The sequence below is a fragment of the Aptenodytes forsteri genome, unplaced genomic scaffold, assembly GCF_000699145.1.
Source record: "Aptenodytes forsteri isolate BGI_AS27 unplaced genomic scaffold, ASM69914v1 Scaffold54, whole genome shotgun sequence".
Classification (NCBI taxonomy): domain Eukaryota; kingdom Metazoa; phylum Chordata; class Aves; order Sphenisciformes; family Spheniscidae; genus Aptenodytes; species Aptenodytes forsteri.
The window spans coordinates 3,027,672-3,048,645 of NW_008796044.1; the positions used below are offsets into that span (position 1 = coordinate 3,027,672).

Sequence of the window (20,974 nt, forward strand, 5' to 3'; positions counted from 1 at the left end):
CTTTACACAAAGGAAGAGATACTATTTAGATAGACAATAAATTGAAAAAACAGTCCTCCATTTTTATCATAGACAGTATTTCATGTTTGTTTATGGTTAAGATTTCAGCATGATCTCTGTAGTGCTACCAACAGCTTTTCAGATGCTGAAGAACATTGATGAGAGGTCTGTGAGCCAAAGACTTGACATAGCCTTCAACAGCAGGCAACTTTACTGAAAAGGCAAGTTCTTCAAAATACTTCCATCTCTCCGGTACCATTGTATCTTCTTTTTATGGGTTCTAGTCTAATCCGATGTTCTTTAACCATCAGATAGACAAACTATAAATTGAAAAAACAGTCCTCCATTTTTATCATAGACAGTATTTCATGTTCACATATGGTTAAGATTTCAGCATGATCTCTGTAGTGCTACCAACAGCTTTTCAGATGCTGAAGAACATTGATGAGAGGTCTGTGAGCCAAAGACTTGACAGGCGAGTGTTTTGGAAGTGGACAAACAGCTGCTCATAAGAAATCTTTCACTTGATTCGAGAGGCAGAACTTCAGCCTTTCTGAAGCATTGCCAATCATCCCCATAGCTTCTTAAAGCAAGAATGTCAGAGAGTCAGCAATTTCAAATGCTACAGAAAGACTGAACGAATATATAAAAGTATTTCCCTTATCAATGTCAAGGAAGGAGACTGTCATAGAATGTGTAAAAGCTTAAATCAAGCAGAAAGTTGTCTTTAATCCATGTGAAATGTGGTGAAATTAAAAGTAAACAGTTGATTACCAGATTGCTCCTATAGTACCTGACAGAAGTAGTCCAATTCTGCCAGGAGCTTCTGCAAAAAGTTGAGTCACAAAAAACCTTTAGGGGTAAAAACATAAAACTTGGGCTCATGAATTAGGTTTCCTCTCCTCTTTGGCACATCTTCATCATTTACTACTTGAGAACTAAGTAAAAAAGTTTTTTAATAAAAGAGAGTAATAAAGTAATAATCTCTCTTGAAACTCAGTAATTATGGGATGATTAAGTTTTCAACAAGTTGAGTAAAGTAATAATAATCTCTCTTGAAACTCAGTAATTATGGGATTATTTAGTTTTCAACAAGTTCTGCTTATTCTAATATATACATATTAAAACTTTGGCACTAAAAGAGCTAAGGTATAGTTTCCTATCCATTTTCTAACTGAAGATGAATTCTATTCTACCTGAATAGACTTATATTTCAACATCACGTTAACAATCAGTTCAAATACATTGTCTTCAACAAGCTGCCAGATTACTTGAAAAGAACAGTGTGCAGAGTGTAAACACAAAGCATATCAAATGAAATATTTAGAAACAGTAATAATATTTAAACAGCCATATACGTATGTAGCTTTACATGTATGGCAAATAGGCATTCACTGTACTATCAAACAGAGTTCACTGGTCAGACTCAGGCCAAATTTCATAAATGAAGGGTTGACTAGAACAAACAGTAGGTAACTTGACCTAATTATGCACTAATCAGTGAAATATGCATGTCTTTGTAATTAGGAAGATTATTAATAGTGGGATATGCTACATGAGCAAAGGTGCCAGTATCTGGCTTGACAAAATTAGAGGAGGCTTTTGGTAAAATTTTAGTGTCTTTGAAAGGAAAGACAGAAAATAAATTCACTGTATGGTTTCCTGTGATGTGTGCTTCAGTTTACAAGGGAAATGTGAAATACTTTTTTTTTTTTGTTTCACCATGATAAATTTTGTTAAACACCATGTACAGGCAAACCTTCCTGTGAAGGCTTTATCACTCATCAGCCACTCACAATGCATTTATTACCAAGGTGGATTAACTTTATCAGATACACATCTCTGTTATAGAAAAGTATAAAAAGGCATTATTCTAACTCAGTTATACTTTGAACAAAGGTGCTGCTGCTTGCTTACCAGGGTGACCTATATCATCTAAGTTTGCTTTACTAAAACTAATAATTGACAAACTGAATGATGTGCTGTAATGGAGTTCTTGTTAAACATAGTTTCATCATTTCTCTTTAGTAGATGGAAAGGCTCATAATTAAAATATTAATTGAAAAATCTCATGGTTATTTTGAGAGTTTTTTTAAAAAGCTCTCCATGTTGTGACCTTCACACAATGATGTAGATACAGCTGCACGCAAAAGCTCTTTCCCTCTGAATTCAGGAAAAAGGAAGATCACAGCCAGCCTCAGCAGTTTATGAACACAGCTGCTGCAGCATTTTCCAGGTAGCCTTAATTCACCAGCCTATATTTCTGTTTTCCTCAGTTTCCTGGCTAAATACTGGATTTCATCTCTCAGGACTCAATTCCTGGTTGCCTTGGTTCATGCAATTATGTAGGGGTCATTCATATAATCCAAAAAAGTCACTCTGAAGAGACAGACTGCAAAACAGGACACAACTTCAGCCAGTTTCTCCTATGGTACATGGACAAAAAGCACAATGGTCAAGGCCCAGCAGCCAGAGCGTGGCATAGACTGTGGCAGAGGTACTGAAATCACTGACACCTCAGAGAAATAACAATTTACAAATTTTACAGACACTGAAGCCCTGACTGAAATGAATAGGCAAGAAGATTACAGACACCCATGGCGTAAGACCTCACCACTCCATCCATTTCTTCTATAATCATGAGGGCTAGAAATACATATTTGTCTGGGAGAATAAAACCTGATATCCTGGTGTACATGTCTCTAGTCAACACTGAACTGAATGGAAAATCTAATGGCTGCCAAATTGCTGAATGCCAGCTACAAGCAACTGAATGTCAAGATGGCATTTTTTTAACCCTTTTAGGCCACCTAAGCAGAGCTGTCACTCTTGCCACATCTGCATCCTTATTCTCTAGAATATCACCAAACACTGTGTTCCAGATAGTACTTCTTTCGCTCTTTCAATATACCTGTATGTTTAGCACTACTTCCATTGCATCACCCTGCCGACCTACACTAGTGTTATTGGGTTATATTAAAATTGTAACAAATGTTTAAGTTTTTATATACTGACATTTCATATTCTTGTCTTCCACAAGGCTTTAAATTTTACCAGTACTACATATTCATTTTTTGTCCTTAACCCCATCATCTAGCCTCCCCCTGCACTGAATGCATAAGCCATTTACCTGGACAAAATTGTAGTTGATGTGTAGTTAAGTCTTTAAAAGTCGTTCCTGCTAGTGAATTCCCTCATTAGGAAACCGCTTCCTATCAGAAGTGCCCTCAGGTTTTGAGAGCACATCAAAATTGGATCCACTTAAGCAACCGAGCTTTGATACTCTGCTTAATGACTTTCTAAATTTGTCATTTACAAAGTACTTTACAAGCCTTCCTAAAGAAGAGATGAAGTATGCCCATGCATGAGCTAACCTCCCTAGCACTCCTCTTAAGAAGTCTAGTTGATGTATGACGTATGCGATTCCATTTTCTGAGTATATGACATTTCATTTAAATCTTATCATTTCTTTAGGATCATCTGGACACTTTCTCAGTTATGAACAGATCGTACAACTGTGGCAGCTCTCCCTCTCTTCTCTTTCATATCTGTCCCTCCTGCTGTTTCCAAGCTACGTGGGTCGATCTGGGAGGGAAATAGGCACAACGTTCCCAGACAGTACTAACAGCTGAAATTAGCACTCTACTATGCAATATAGAGTAAGTCCACAGGTTCCCTGCTTCTTGTACACAAAACATAGATATACTATCTCAAAATAATAAGGGCATATTATCTTTTTTTCCCCAAGACTAGACAGATCTGCTCCAACTGTATCACCACAGTTTGAACACCCCATTTTAACAAGGAAAGTACTTCCCATAGGTGAAAAAGAGTATTTCTTAGTGGGAATATTTAGGAAGCAAGCTTAATCTCTAACTTTTTTAATCCAAACAGAATTCTGTCACCAGGAAGGTTAAAACCTTCTACTTTCAAACTGGTTTTACCACTCAGAGACATTAGCATGCGTACAACAAAATCAAAATCTTCTCAGGAGTAGAATCACAGTTTCACCATAACCTTTTCTGCAAATTATGAAGTGTGAAATAGAAAGCTGAATAAAAATTGAAGTAATAAAATATTGAGAACAACATGCCAAAATTAAAACAGTAAAAACAAGAAAATAAACTCCTCAGCTGTCATCTGATGGTCTGGTGCCTCTCTGTATACTCCTCTGATGGGGTAATATCTTTTCTTTTCCATTGTAAGTCTAAGTCTGTCATTCAACAATATCCCAGGAAAAGCACAGACTGTAACGCTCATAAAATTGAAGCAATAGTAAAATATGAGGTCAGTTTGAATTATGGGGTGGTTTTTGTTTGTTTTTTTAAGATTTACTTTACATATGCATTTGAGAAATTACTATATGAAATCACCACTGAAAACTTCATAGCAGGGGGGAAAAAAAAGGAAAATATAATTTCCCTATTTTGTCATAAGATTCAATCAGAAGTACAACACATAAATACAGTTTTTCATATTTTATCTGACAATTTTCCCAACTACATTTTACTTTATTCACAGTACTCTATTTTTCTGTAATAAGTGATATGCACACATGGTATTGTCTAGTATTCAAACTTTTAATTACTACAATAAAAAACACCACCAAAGTAATGCGGAAAAAAGAACAGAATTCATTGTCACCAATATGTCTAGCATAGCAAATACTGATGGATATTGAACCTGAAAATATCTGGGAAGCATCCTACAAAACCTTTCCATGTGACTCAAATCCTCACACCCGATGCTGGAGGCAGCCTGGCTCCAGTGGAGTAGGGAAGATCTTCTCCAGGAAGAAAGGGAGATGAAGTGAGGGAAGGGAAAGTGCATGGCACTACCGGATTCAACATCAGGACTCTCCAGCTTCATTCCAATAATGCACCACTTTTCCACACCTCACCAGGCACAGCTGGGCTATCAACACAGAAACGGTTCCGTACATTCAAAATTATTTGCTTTTCTTAGGCACTGACTAAAAAAGAGCTACCAAAATCACAGTGTTTTATTGCGGATTTCTTTAAACCATACACACAGATTGCCACAGTATGACCTTGAACTATTTCCCTTGTTTTGTTGAAGTTTGAGGTTGCTTTATTTCTTCCCGTTCATTCTTGTCTTGCCACTCAACTCAGAATCACTACTAGTAAGATAAAAGCATTCCTGGATCATCTTTTTTGGTCTGACATTATTTTAATAACATGGTTTCAGTCCTGGAAGTTCTCCTCCTCCCCCAAGAGACGCTTTTTTTCTTTTCTGACACACAAATGTAAACCAGAAACATCTCAAGTGTTTGATATTACAATATCAGAGTAGAAACCTCATGATAAACATTTTCTGTTATGTCCCATTCTACCAGTGATGTTATCCATTATATACAATAATGGTAGTAATACAAAAGGTGTCAAGGTAACAACCTTCTACCAAAAAAAAAAAAAGTCACCAACACCATTCCAGATGTTTTCTCTTTTACAACAGGAGAATTGACATGATCTAAATTCATATCAAACTGAAAGCCCTCCTTTGTGGATTCTCTTTGGGTCTGTTAGTTCATTTCAGCACTCTGACATATTACTGAGATCTGCTCTGAGTTTACATGCTACTTTTCCGTTCTCCTTTCTTCTACCTAGGATTATGTTTTCTCTTCTGTATTACAGGTTTGTTCAGCTTTTCACTCTCATCTGTCTAATGCTCTCTTCGTCTAATCTCGGTTGGTTTTAGTCCCCCCCCTAACAGCCCTGTAACTGGTCATTCAATAACAGTGAAGCGAAGAAAAGAGAAGATTGCAGATCTGTTGCAAAAGCATTCTGTACATCAATCCTCTTTAATTATGACCATTCCGTTTTCATGGATTTTTAAATTGAAAGTTACTTTATTTTACAACGGGTTTTATATTTTTGAGAAGAACATAATTTTCAACTCAACATAAAAAAAAAGAACAACCGCTCTACTTTTAAAAAAGAAAAAAAAAATAGCCCTGGAAGAGTACTTGCTTCAAGGTCACTACCTAAACATAATCAGCACCTAAGCTTTACTCTGGAAATAGGAATACTGAAGGCTTAGGAAAGAACACATGACAACTGATGACAAACGCTACTTTAGAAAAGTTTTTTGTGATGTTTTGGAATAAACAGTTATGAGATTTAATAAAAGGAAAGAAAAAATAAGCATTCAGGAACGCTGCGGTATATCCCCTATACTCCGTACCTGTGGGTCCCTGCAAATAATTCTCTCTACAAAGCTGGCACATGACATCAGAGGTGAGCTATATTTCCAATTGACTTTTTACATTTGTATGTATCACAAAAAGATTAATTTACTTAAATCTCACAACTCAATACATCATGTTGAGTTACAATTTGGTGACAGATTTGCTGTTATATATTCACATTACCACGTCTAAAGAAGAGATGGCCAGATCGAGACAGCAGTAAAAGCTGCGAGCTATGATAAGAATTTAGAGCCTAATCAGACTTGTGAATATAAAAGTGGTGCTCTTCAAACTGGATTGTCAATAAGGTGTTTTGTTAGGAACAATTTTAGTACACCAAGTAAAACACTGAATTTAAATGAGTTTCCATTATTTCAATTTATCTATAAGCATTTCAAACCTGCTAATATTTCAAGGTTCACAGAATTCTAATTTATGATAAAATTAAATCATACTAAATCTAGAAGTGCAGAAAATGGTCATAAGCTTTGTGAATAGATTTCAATGGGAACAAAATCATATTGTCAGAGCAATTTTTAGAGTAAGCCTCCTCTGTGCTACTTAGAGATGTACTAAAAGCAACAAAATAGATTTAACATTACAAGAAAAGTGAGAGGTATGGTTTGTTGTTGTTGTGGTTTTTTTAAGTACAATGATATAAAATGTGACAGCATCTCAATATTAAACAAAACAATAAATCACCTTTTGGAGTTGAACTACTGTTTTGTTACACAACAGCTGAACCGTATCAGGGGAAGAAGCTTCAACGGTACTTTAAATAAATTCAGTGGTCAATGCATCATCAGTTCCCTCTAATATTGCCAGGCATAAATGGACAAAATCTCATACCAAGAAATGTCTTGTTTTATGCTAGTAACCTGCAAATCTGAAACCATATCAGAGAGTGAATTTCTCTTGACGTATAGATTCTTGTTACTTCCCCTTCAAGACGAATACCTAGCGGGTTATTGATCTGCTTCTGAAGGACATAGTGTTTATTATGTAGGAAACCACTGCTGGGCACAAGCATGAGAAATTAATGATGGCTTTGTAAGTGTCCACACCGTGGTGCTGAACCAGTGGGGCAACTGTCAATCTATATGATAATGCATCCCAAAACTTCATAAAATCAGTGATGTGAAGAAGCATTGATTTTTGAGCTAACCAGGATTTGTGAGAGAGCAAGACTAAAAAGTTTACTGAAGTTAACACCTCTGTGTATATAATAGTTGCTTCATACTTGCATGTTTGTTTTTTTAAACAACCAAACATACAGAAACCCTTATCACAAAAACCTTTCCAAGTAAAAATGAATTCCACATACTGGTTTATTTCTTGCGTGCTGTTTGATCATGTCCTTCTTTCTCTTATTAACATCACTGTTAGAAAAATTACCTATTCAAAATGGATTCACTGCTCTGTATTTCCAATTACTTAATAATTCACTTATTATAAGGAGGAAAACGAAATGCAAGCAAGCAGACTCATTCCTTTATCAATGTCTGCAACGGTATGTATGAAGGTAGGTCCTGAGATTAAATTTTCTCAGACAAAAGGTGTGGCACAGTGCTTCCACTGAAATGGAGACAATCACCCTCAGAGAAGTGAATTCATGCAACAGAAATGAATCCAAATTGTTCCATAATGCCAGAATTTCATTAGGCAGGTTTTTTATTTGAAATTATGCACAGTAGCCTTATCAAAACTATCCTAAAGTCAATGGAAGTTGTCATATTTTCTGTGAATGGTATTACTTAAAAAAAAAAAAAAAAGGAAAAATCAATTAATCAGTCACTGATTCTTTTTAAAATACAGGCTTCCTTCTATGCACCATTATTAGTAAATATACATTTCCTCTTTGGTTTTGATGAAGAAATGTATCCTGCTATGCCTAGGGAGAGGAGAAATTACTTGAAGATTCAATTTAAATCAAAAAAAAAAGACTGCTGTTATAAAAAAAATCAGTTGCACTTTTCTGAACTTTTTTCTATCAGATAAACAAAATCAGTTGCACTTTTCTGATCTTTTTTCTATCAGTATAAAAACTGTAATTCAGTTTTGCCTTGTTTGCTTTGACAAGCAGTTGCTTGTGTTTCTAGTGCCTGGCACACCGGCTTTGCTGAAACCGAGACCACTGTCAGTTAGTGTGCGGAGGAGCCTAAAATAAACATCTGAAAAATATCCTCTTCTGAGAGGCACCCAACATGTAACAAAGTAAATTTTATCACAAGTAATATGCATAGCAGAGAGCTGGTCTCATTAGCTGGTATCAGCTGCCTGAATAGTCGCTCTGAGGGTATAAGGTTAGGGAGATTCCTCTTCACCTTCTCAGAATGGCAAGTATCAAAACCTTTAGTTCATATTTAAACTAAGCTGAGTTTGCACCTTCATCACCCTATAGGATGGAGGACAAATTCCTGCAAATCCATTTTTACTGTTTTTCCTCTTCAGTTTAATTTAGAAATATGTGAGCACAGAAAATTCCCCAGGTAAAAATTTTTAGCTGATACATATGAAGAACATGAATCTGGGTTACATGCATTTGAAAGGACAGCTGGCTTAACGCAGTTTACTTTGAGAATCAACCAATGTCTAGGTATTTTGTCACAAATGATTGTTGCACTGTCTAAAGTCTCATTTCTATGAACTTAATAAACTATACTAAACAGAAGTGCTTTGCCGCGGTCTGATGCACAGGTTTGCTTTCTAAAAGCCCCCCAATACTTACCAATAAACAAACAGCAAATTAATTTTATTTTTTTACAACTTCAAAAACATGAAAAACCACACAAAATTAAATCTGATTGTTACAAAGTAGAAACATTGTTACAGCTACTAGCATATTGTAGATTAGTAATATTACTTCAAGCTGTGTATAAAAATCTCATATGAGAAACTATTTCTCTTAAGAAATTTCCTTCTGCTTCTCATCATTAAGTTTAATTTAATGTACTCTGAGCACAAACTTCTGTGAAAGATTATTGTGTGGAAAGTAAATTGTAAGATAAAACACAATATATATCATTTTATATGATATGCATGTAATAGAGCTTCCTGATACTGATGCTAAAAAAAACGAAACCAACATTAAAAAGCAGCTTTAGTCAAACTGAGAAGAAAAGTGAAAAATTCACCTTTAAAAAAATACTCATGTATTTTTAAGTATGATCATGTTCTCATACATGTGCATTAAGAATACAATGAAGAAAAAGGCCTACCATTTTCCTCATCTGACTTATTTTCATTGTCGGAGTCGGTAAGCGTGAGCGCTGAGTTTTCACGACTTGACAGACCGGAACTTCGCCTGGATTTGATCCCTCTTCCCCACAGCCTGATGGCATGCTCTGGAGACATTCCTCCCTCCGTGTCTGAGTCAGCATCAGAGCCGGTGCTCAAGGAATAGCCTTGATGGAGTATTCCTATGTCTGAGCAGTAGCCACTTCGATGGGGAGAGGGCTCGCAGATTCCTAGTTCTGCAAGGGTGAAGTTTGTTCCTAGAAGGGCAATTAAAAAAAATAAGTTAAATAAAATACCCCCCCCAGCTTTTAAATTAAGTTTGAAAATAACAGACCTTTTTAATTTCTCTTAATTACGCTGTATGCCAAGCCTTTTTAATGAATTACACACAGAGATCTCTGGTGCACAGATCTAGCAAGACTTAACTAGAACATATTGAATATAGTTAAAATGGATGAAATACACAAAACAAAGGTAAGAAAGGTCTCTAATTTTTAGGTTACTATTTTGGCCCCAAATAATTAATCACTTAGGTATGTGATGAACATAAAGCTCATCACAAGTTCCAATGACATGACCTGCTTTATTATGTATCTAACCTTATATTTGTAGGACCAGAGCATGAGCTTTGAAGTTGAGCATTCGATTACTCAAAAAGAGGAGTTTTTTCTTATGAAGCTGATTTTCTCATACGCGAGTCTTACACAGAGATAGGATTTTTTAATTCTAATTTTCATATAGTTTCCTATTTCATAGGAAAAAAACACTTATTTGGGAAAAGAGTTTACAGATATGGATCACTTGAAAGAATGCAAACCTATCAGCGATGTAACATGAAACCCTGTCACCAGTTTTGCACTTTTACATTTGGTGAGATTGGTAGTTTTCCATTTCTGCTACAGAAATCAAGATAGCCCTCATAATCATTGTAATTGTTTTCTACCTTTTTTCACCATATTCAAGAAAAAAGGGTGCATCGACACCAAAATCAGGAGGTCACTGGCTTTAAAGGCAACTTTCAGGAACAATGGCAAAACATGTGACCTTTAGCAGTTAATAATGACTCAGTGGACAGTCTCGTACGTTTTTAAAGCACATGGATTCTCAGGAAGTATAGACTTGCTGGCTGATTTCTGCTTATGTATTTGTTTCCTACAGTAATGAACAGGATGGTAAAAAAATATAGGGAAATATTCACTGGTCTCTAAGGCTTTGAAAGGTCTTGAAAAGCAAAGTGATTTTAGCTTTGTTACGTTGGGCTAAAAATTAAGAACAAAGACAGACTGAATTCGCTGGCAGTATAACTGCCAATTCTTTAACTATTGTCTTAATTCACAGGGAAACTAGGTCTGTGGTCTGTGTTTCTAAAATGGTAGTTTTATTTCATCCAAAAGTAGTTTATATTTTCCCTTCTTCCTCTATACATTTATCAGAATGAAGCTATACAGTGGAAGTTCATTCACTAAATAAAAAACATCCTTAAGTGTCTTCTATTAATAAGGATGTTAACTGGATTTTTTTTTTTTTAAAGTATTACAACTTCTTTCACAGATTAGCCAGGAAAGACCATATAGTATTAAATCTATCTGGTTCATCTATCTATATCAGCCCTCTCCAGTCTCACACCTAGCTGTTAAAGTTTTTTTTGGATATGGGATGTATGCACACATCTACAGAAAGTAAAACTGGGCCCTACTTAACATTTATTCCTAGAGCTCATCAATTAAAGGAAGGTGATTGATTTCTTCCGGAAGACTGAGCTACGTCTTCACCAGCAACAGCTAGACAGCAAGACAGAGCATGACGAGAAGGAGGAGACGTGCTCTCTTTCACCCCTAGGTTAACCAGTAAACAGGCCAGCAGCGGGAGAGTGGCCAACAACATCAGGTAAAGAAGTATCACCGACTGGATGCTTCTAAAGAAACGAAGCATTTAGTGGCAATGTTTAAAAAGAATATAAAAAGGCTGACATTAAAAAAGTCAGCTCTCTTTCATCAACACCAAATTAACCCGAACCCTCCTAGTTCGGAGTATATTTTAACCTGCCTTCTAATATTTATTCTAGTAATCAGAAATTTTGTGGTTCAGTCAAAAGCAATGAACTGCACAGTCCTAAAAATGAGCTCCTCAACTGCACTTCAGTCTGGAGATTTTTTGCCTTTTTTTTAAAATAAGAGCTCTAGCATGACAGTTAGATGAAACAAAGTTACTTTTAAAGAAAATGTAAATTTTAATCATGTGCAATTTCCGTAGAAGACATTTAACAAAACCAGCTTGATTGATTAAAGTTTTGTTTTAGCCATATTAGCAAACTAACCTTAAACTTATTAAAAAAAAGGTCAAAATCAACCCAAAATACAAAATATATATAAAAAACAGAGTGAACTGAAGCCTACTACTAGCCCCGCATTTTCTGACCTACTTAGGTAGAGTACATGTTGACATTAGATACATGTTAAAATTACTAAACTCATCACAAAAGTGAAGTTTTTCAAGTTTTGTTGTTTGCTGGTGGCATAAATGTCTACAAATACACACCAATTACGAATATATTAGCTTAATTAAGCTGTTTTACATACACGGTAAAACATTTTAATGATATTCTTGGATTTTAACAGCCATTACAAGCCCTGATGATTTCACTCTGATTAGCATCCTGTATTGATGTCAAAATCTGACTATAACAGCTGATGCAAAGAGCAATCTTCAGAGAAATTCTTACTTCATTTGTCTGAGGAAAATGGTAAAGGCACTGCAAGTGGAAGGAAAATACCGTATTCACAGAATTCATTCATCCATTTGAGTTTTATTATCTGGGAACCTGGCATCTTCCAGAAATGCAGAGGATTTGAAAACTGACCAAATTTTAAAAATTTGAGAAGTGGATGAGATCAACTCAAGAACACAAATGGAATCAGCCTCTGAGCCTCTGGGAGAGGATTTTCTATGCTGCTTCTCAGAAATCTCCTTACAGTCTTACAACAGAAAATCTCAAGCATCCTGATGATAGACATGAAATATTCTAGAGATTTCCCTCTCTAGCAAAAAACATGTTCTTCTCTGCTAGAATCTAAATTAGTTTTATTTATTCATTTTCAGTGTTTACTTCTGCAAAATATTATTTGAGAGTGTTCTCTAAGACACCATACAATGGCAGAATAACTTGTCCTTGGATATCCATGGGTAACCACATAAGAACATATTTTGGAGATGTTTTTCACATCTTTATACATACATATATAAAAGCATTTTTCAGATATATATTTTATATCTAAATATATAAAAATGTATCTATATATATTATACTTCCTGATATCTTCATAGCCCTTAATTTACTGTAAAATCTGAAGAAAAGGAGATAGAAACACTATAGTTATGTTCTCTAGACCTTTTCTTGATCTGGATCATATTCTCCTACGTGCCTCGTTTCCCTAAAATGAAACTGTCCAGATTTCTTGAATAACGTATGAACTGCTTTCACTAATACAATATTCTCTTATTTGCTCAGCCATTATTACGCATTAAGGTATTAATGGCATTAGTAGATCACCCTTGTAAATTCAGATAGAGGATAAATGTAGTTCTGGATGCACAGAAATCATTTATCCAATAATTCATAGCAGAAAGAAAGCTACTATTACTCTGCAAATAAAGTATAGTCTCACAAACAATGAGAAAATGTCTAACACATTTCATAGCCACTCATACTGGCAGAATACTCCATATGGGATTCCAATGACAAAAAGGTCACCAAGAACAATGCAGCCTTCCTCACACCCCCCCCCCCCCGAGGAAAACAAGCAGTAGAACCTACAGCACCTATGAGCTGGAGCAAGGAAACACAGACACAGCCTGGCCCGGGGTTAAGATTTAGTGCCTCCTTCAAGAAGTATCTTCCTTACAGCTCTTTAAGTGATTAGGAGATCAAGCAAATCAAGGCCTTCTAGAAGAAAAACAAAGGAAGGAGGGCAGCAGAACCTGTTGCTTGCCATACCCTGGGAATTAAAATTCTACTGCTGTGTATTCACAGAGAGAAATCTGGTCCATGAGCTAAAATGCGCTACCAGCACTAGCAGTCAAGGCAGATGGATGGCTTCTTACAGTGTTATACAGCATACTCTATCTCTAGGGCTTGCATGGAGTTGAGAGTAACCGCATTTCACTGAAAACTTCACTTGCAAAGTAGGACTGAAATGTGCAGGCAGAATCTATTCTCGCACATTCAAAACTTAAGGGTGTTTTCTTTCAGATTCTCATAGCATCTACTACATTGCTGGTGACACTAAGTGAAAAGAGATAAATAACATCAGATCCTTATTGGTGGAAAAGAAAGAAACCTCTTTCTCTTGAAGAACACACCACCACAAAAAAAAAGTCCTAAGGTTTTTTGCTTTTTCATATGCCACAGAGCTTACTAGCCTTCATCCCCAATCCCTTCATCCCCACCTGCAGAAATCACTAGACCATTTTCATTAAAGAAAAGCAGTTAATAGCAGCTGCTCCCTTAAAGTGTATGTAATCTCTCATACAAAAATAGACCAGTAGTGTACTAGTTTAGAGGTGTAATATAATGTTACATACCTGATCATCATTGCCCATAATCTACATGCTGGGAATAGTCTATCAATAGAGTAGAAAAGATGTCTTCCTTTTAATTAATACATTACTTCTATTATCTTTTGAGCACATTTCCTTTTACAGAAATTTACTACTTCAGTTATTTAGTATATAAATACTTACTAAAAGCGTGTTTAATTCAACGATGTACAATTTTACTCATTATCTCAGCAAAGACTAGAAAGCATTACCATATAAGCAAAGGTTATTTTCACCTAACCTCTAGGCAGAGGTCTCATTTGGGTAATTACAAATTGCAGGAATTGCCCTTCTGAAGATTAATCTAATCCAGCTGTGATCGCTACAAGATGCCTCAGAGGAAAATATCTGAAACCAGTAATGCACAGATATGATAAATCTGCCTTCAACACTAGATCAGCAGTTCAAAACTGGGCTAAGTCTAAAATCAAAAGGATAAATATCACTTACATTCTTTGCTACTATAATCAATTACAAGAAGTAAGGATAATAAGAATACATTTATTTAAGGCATTCCATCCTTTCTCAAATTTTTGTTATGTTCATAGCTATAATGATTTTTGCTGGCACGAGTACCACAGTTTAGCTCCAATCTGTGGTATATGAAGAGGTCGTTCTTTTTAACAAACTCTGATGCATGCTTGATTTTTCTCAATTCTTTATTAATTTATTATACGTTATTCTCATCTATTATGACAGGGAGAACAGATGATTACAATTTCATTTTTTTATCCACTTATTGTACACATTTTTAACATTTACCCCTTTTACTCATCTTCCTTATCCGATAAATGACTGCCATTTTTTTAATCCTTCTTTGTATTTCACCTGTTTCAATACTGTTCTTTTCCCATGGTTAAAGATCCTGTTCTACAAAATGTTTTACTTAATTTTGTTTCTAATTCTACACTATCAGATACTTCAAACTGAGACTCCAAACCTAAGCTGAGGGATACACACTACTGTCTTCCTGCATTCTGGAAGCTTTTCTACTATTTTATTTATGATTTTTGAAAAAAATTATATTAATGTAAACCCTTTCCTTTGTAAATGTCCCTCTGCCCGTCCCTCTGCCCTCCCCTCCCCCTTCCCTCCTTGATACATCATTATAAAATATACTGCATCTTTCTGGTTGTTTAAATATACTTAAATCAGAAGTATCTTTTCTGTGCAACATACAGGAATTTTAACCACGTAATCACAATGACTAGCCTCTGTGGCAAATTTAATATTAGCATGAAACATGCCTGGAAAATTCTCTCTCAACATCATCGATATTACAATGACTGCAATATTCCATCTCTGAAGAAAGCACAAATTCAAAAAGAAAAGCACAAGGAAAAGACAAGCTTTTCTTTCACTGTGATCCCTCCAAGTAGAGGAAACGTCCCATGGTTTGGGAGGCCAGGTAAGAAAGAGGAGATACTAGCCGCTCTAGTCATGAGACTCATCAACCTACAGCAAGTTTATGGGCTAGCTTTTCCTCCCCTTTATAATATCCACAAAAGTTATTACATGAACTGAACTGTTTACCTGAAGTCTCCTAACACTCCTATTTCCTAACTCTCTACCCATTTTCCCCTAATAATAGTCCCTTGGAAGTGTGGGGAAGGGGCAGTGTAAGCTCCTGTGGAACAAACTCACCACTGATCAAACACTAAAAATACCAGAGAACGGATTCCTTAGAAATTAGAAAATAACAATAATGAACAAGCTATACCTTGTTCTAGGTTTTAAAGTCTATAGCTGGGGTTAACAATAGCAGGGCTTCCTGCATGTTTCTGTTACTGCCTACTAAGAAGATTTGCGGATGACATATTTTCATTTAAGATTATTAAGTTCCAGGTATTGCTAGTCAGGAAAGCTGACTATATATTTTTTATATATATATTTTATAACTATATAATTTTATAACTAAGTGAATGTTAACTTTAACTCTTAATGATGATAAATCTTACTTTCGTAGAGCATGTTTGTGTCAGGAAACGCTTTATAGATGTTACTGAGAAGTACGAGAATACGGCAGAGGTCTTGATGCCCATCTCCAACGTGCTGTCACCCAGCCCGCACGTGCGTACATACATACACACCCCACTCCGGTAATACTACCATTTAGAATATACATGTACATTGTGAAATTTTGTTACAAATACTAATACAGTAGTATGCAAACAACAATTTTTAAAATTCGACAGAAAAATAATGGTTTTCTTAAAAGTGAAACTCTGGCAGCCTCGGTCCCTTCTGCAGCAAACTGACTAGAAGCAGCAAAAAGAAATCCATACACACATTACAACACGTGGTTTGAATTGGAAATATATTTTCTAGCTTCTCTCATCAATGACAGCAAAATCCTTTAATTGTCTTTTTTATAATCCTCTTTATGCCTTGCTTCTTTCTGACTCGGAGATCCCCAAGCCTAATACCAGGATACAGATGTTTCTCTTTTTGACAATAAGTCTGTTGACAGTATTAATACAGTAGATTCATATCCAGTTAGAAAATTTATAAGGCTTATAAAACCAGGCATCTAATGAGATTTCACTCTAGCTCACAATATTATATAATCTTCAGTTATGTGATCGTATACTATTTTTTCAGTAAAATTTCCTCCTTCAGTGACTGTGGAGCTACTCTCATTTTTTTTTAACCTTCCTCATTCAGTCTTTACATACCAAATAGAGAATACAATATTTTTAATTACTTCATACACATTTTCTACAGTTGTGCTGAATGTAGTCTCTGAGAACATCTCAAACACTACTTGATTTATCTTCACCTCCTTGTGAGCTTTTATTTATCTTCACCTCCTAGACGAGCTTTTATCATCCCCATTTTATAGCTTTTAAACTACGGAAAGGGAGAATAGACCAGCCACTTTCCAGAGCACACACTAGTTTTGGTAGAACAAGCACCATATAAAAATTATATTTCTGGCATCACCTTAAGGTGATGAACTTCTTTTTAATGATATGCTGGTTTAGGGCAAAGTCTGCATTTATCGTTTTCTCCTCAAATGTCGATGTTGATTAAGGACAAAATCAGATTTGGGAGGACAAGAGGATGGAGCTAGGTGGCAAGCATGATTATTATTTATTATCTACCCAACACAGCCCAGCCTAAAATGTAATTCTTCAGGCTAACGTTTTACTTCCTTAGGCAGTCTTTCATTTATTGTAAGCTTTCCAACTTTTTCAAGCTCTGAGGAATGGTAAAAGGAGAACAGCTTCATTTATTACAAAAGGATCTGTTATTCCTACAGATCTGCCCATTCTGAAACCTGAAGGAGACAGGAAAAAAGTATGCGATTCTGTAAGCAATTGCTCTGCTCTCCTCTGCTGCTTCGCCCTTCTGCGTTCTGCCTAGGCGCACTTCTCCTCCTCCTCCTCCTCCCTGATTAAGTGCCAGCAGAAAGCAAATTCAGGGCTGAGCCTCCCCTATTATTCCCCATGCCAGTGCTTGGCAGCAGGGCAGGAAGAACAGCTATGGGAAAGTCCTGCTCAGACCTGACCCCGCAGGCCGGCAGCAGCTCCTCAGCACACACGCAAGCTTTCATCGCTTCTACAGTCAAACTCCAGTAACTCTATCATATTTCAGCAGAGATGCATAGACAGATAGCAGGGAAAGATTTTCCAAACTTGGAATCTCTGATTCAAAGATGGAGATACTTTAGTTTAATCAACACAATGGTCATGTGATGTTTTCACTGCAGGCAAAATAACGTATTTTCTCTAGCATCATTCTCAGAACCAGTCAGATACTCCCTGTGCGTCTCCAAACAAATCAACCCGAAGGAGACAGAATTCACGGCAAATTTCAACCTAAATAAGTTCAATCAATTGAAGTTTTGAGGTGTTATTATACGAAATGTATGTAAACTCAAGTATACACGACACATTAACATGCAAATAAGATCCTCCTTTCTCAAAGCAACTTTAGGCCTCTCCATGTATCTACTTATCTCTAATGAAATGTATCATCTATCATTTAGAAGGCAATGACTGTTTTGTGATCACATTAAAAATCCACAGGGTTTTGTGTGCTAACATGCACAATGCATATGTGTATTTGCATAAGTATGTCCTGTGTCAGTGATGGCTTCCTGGGCAACCTCCAGCAGAAGGGAAAAAAATCTGCTCTTTTTAGGGCTACTTAGTGCCTAGCGAGACCATGAGTATGACCAGTAATCTAAAACAACTCTAAACTGATTTTCTGCACTTTTTGTTAAAGTGACAAGAAAACATGAGAAATGTTTTATATTTAAAACTACAACAATACACTGTTTTCCTATGTGAACAAGACTGGAAATGCTTCTGCAGATGTGATAATAGATATTTTTAGCATTCTGAAATTAGTTGTGCCACATTAATCATGCCAAAATACATTCACTAAAGTACAAAGTTAACAACTGGGCTGTTGTGCAGCATTGGGGACTAGCAGAAACTAACTTCCACACATTAAAAAGAAAAACTGAAAGCAACCCACAAAAACTGTGACTGGAGGAAAAATAGCACAAATTCTGTTCTTTTCATATGTAAAGTGTAGACAACAACATTGTGCTAACACAACTGTCCAAACGATCTAACATACCTCTGCAGTGACAAATAGTGCATTTTTGGGATAAAATCTGTACCAATTCACAGCTATGTACTGTGATACACTCCAACAAGAATGTGGTTATCAATGACTAAAATTCAGTACCTATTACTTTTTCTTTTACAAGCAGCAGAGAAAGAACAGAACATGAAGCTTCATGGCAAGTAATGATGTTCTTGCTGCAAACTTCCCAGCTCCAGTCCAAACACCATCAAAGTAACAGTGGTTTTTGGAGGCGGTTTGGGTTGGGGTATTTTTGGATGGAATCTTATGAAAAGCAGTTAGAGTGCATATTTTCTATTCCCAGTCCAAAATGACTCAAACTATGGAATAATTTCGTTGTATGGCTTTTTAGAGATCATGAATTTCTAAATAAAATTCACCACAGAACCACCAAAAAGATTAAGAATATACTGCATTTGTGTACATGAAGTGATAGCTACCATAAAAGAACACAGAAAGATTTATTTTCAAATCGCTTTTTCATGTTAAACAACCTGCTCAACACCTACTAATATCTCCTGTCACACTAGCACAGTATTTTCCTATGAAGGAACAACAACTACGGCTCCATGGAAAACGCAAACTTCAAAGAGGAGTCAGTTTTAAAGATAGTATACGAAAAGAATGAAGTGCTATCCCAATAGAGAAAAGCTAGCATTTAGTATCTGTATTGACTATCCATGTTTGAAATGCACAGTTAGGCCCATTTGGCACACAGAAGTACAATAATTAGACCATGGTACCCACATAATCTAAGATCTCAGTTTCCACCACTAAAAATGGTATGAGTCATCTGCATTCTAGTTTAGCTCACAAAGATGCTGGTCTTCTCTTGTTAAAATATTTTAGTTATGTCAGAAAAGGACAGTGAGTTCTCCTTGGTCTCCAGAAAAAAACCTCTCAGTTGACCATAAATATCTAGATATGAGTAATCTTGGATAAAATCACTGTACAGCTACTAATCTTCATTGATACATGAACCTGAGTTCAATTCTTAAGGCAGATTTCTATGAAAATGTGCAGGAAACTACCAGGGGACAAATTAGCTGGTGATAATTTGCTGAATTCATGAAAAGCCTTTTCTTATCTTTCTACTGCTAAATCAAGATTTAGAAACAGTAAAAAACAATCCACTGTTCATGACTTGATAAATAAACTCTGCTCTCAAAAACCAGTAGAAGTCACAGGTAATAAGCTTTCATACTTTCGTAACTGTTTAATTGGGAACTCTCAAAAAACCTGAATCAGCTGTCATCACAGATGAAACCTTAATTGTTTTCTTTTATACCTTGCTTCACAAGTTACGAACATGGATACTCTATATTTTATGAAGGTCCCCAGGCACATATAAAGATTTCTTAGCACTAGCAGCTGTCAGCTGTTTAGTCACAAGGTGCTTCTTCACTGTAAACATGTCACCTAGAAATAATGGTAATGTAAATTGTTTCCTGTACAGTAGAATAAAAGACGTTTAAACCATTATTCGACTCAGAACTTCTGTGTTTACATTCTGAATGATGTTACTCATAACAGGTTTTAGAAATGCCAGAGATGCCAGCCTTTAACTCTGCATTTCTAATCCTGCTAGGAGGACAATCAGTAGACTAACATGAATGACAGTGAGGACTGATAAAGGAATTCATCTAAAATGGAAAGAAGAGCTTCCCAAAAAATTCAAACAATTTAAATGCAGCACCGTATGAATTAAAAAAGCATATTGAACAAATCTATAAACTTTATGCCAAACTTAAAGAATAATGAGATTAAAATCATTTGAGCACTATAATTTTGAAGAAAAAGATATATATATTATAATCAGGTATCAAGGAAAACAGATTAAGCTCTGAGACAGTATACTTACTAAGAAACAGACACACCACATTTTCTTTTATTCATCACTTGTGTTCATTTTATGAAGAGATCAGGAGACGTCTTTATTTATTTGATTGAATTATAAATTGCTTTCAGCTTTTAATTTTTAATCCTAGTAAAATAATTACTTATTTTCACAGCCAGTCAGTTGTGGTATTATAAATGGAAGAGTTGGCACCAATTCAGGTGCTTGAACTTTGCTACAGATGAAATATACACCCTTAAAACAGGATTTCTTTTATCTACCAATAACTATAATTTGTAGACTGCATATACAATTGCAAACACAGAAACTGAGTGCATCCTGGCCTTTCTAGCATAGAACCATAGAATCATTAAGGTTGGAAAAGACCTCTAAGATCATCGGGCCCAAACGTCAACCCAACACCACCATGCCCACTAAACCACGTCCCTAAGCGCCTCATCTACACCTCTTTTAAATACCTCCAGGGATGGGGACTC

At 35.8% G+C, this 20,974-nt stretch overlaps 1 protein-coding gene across 3 annotated transcripts in view; it reads right to left on the reverse strand.

Moving 5' to 3' along the window:
• The window catches only part of TENM2 (teneurin transmembrane protein 2), a 600,599-nt gene that overhangs the window by 533,219 nt on the left and 46,406 nt on the right, over positions 1-20,974 (reverse strand). For all 3 annotated transcript variants that reach the window (XM_009285708.1, XM_009285709.2, XM_009285710.1), the window contains exon 2: positions 9,427-9,702. In XM_009285708.1, coding sequence (XP_009283983.1) covers positions 9,427-9,702 — 276 coding nt within the window. The remainder of the gene's footprint in view (positions 1-9,426; positions 9,703-20,974) is intronic.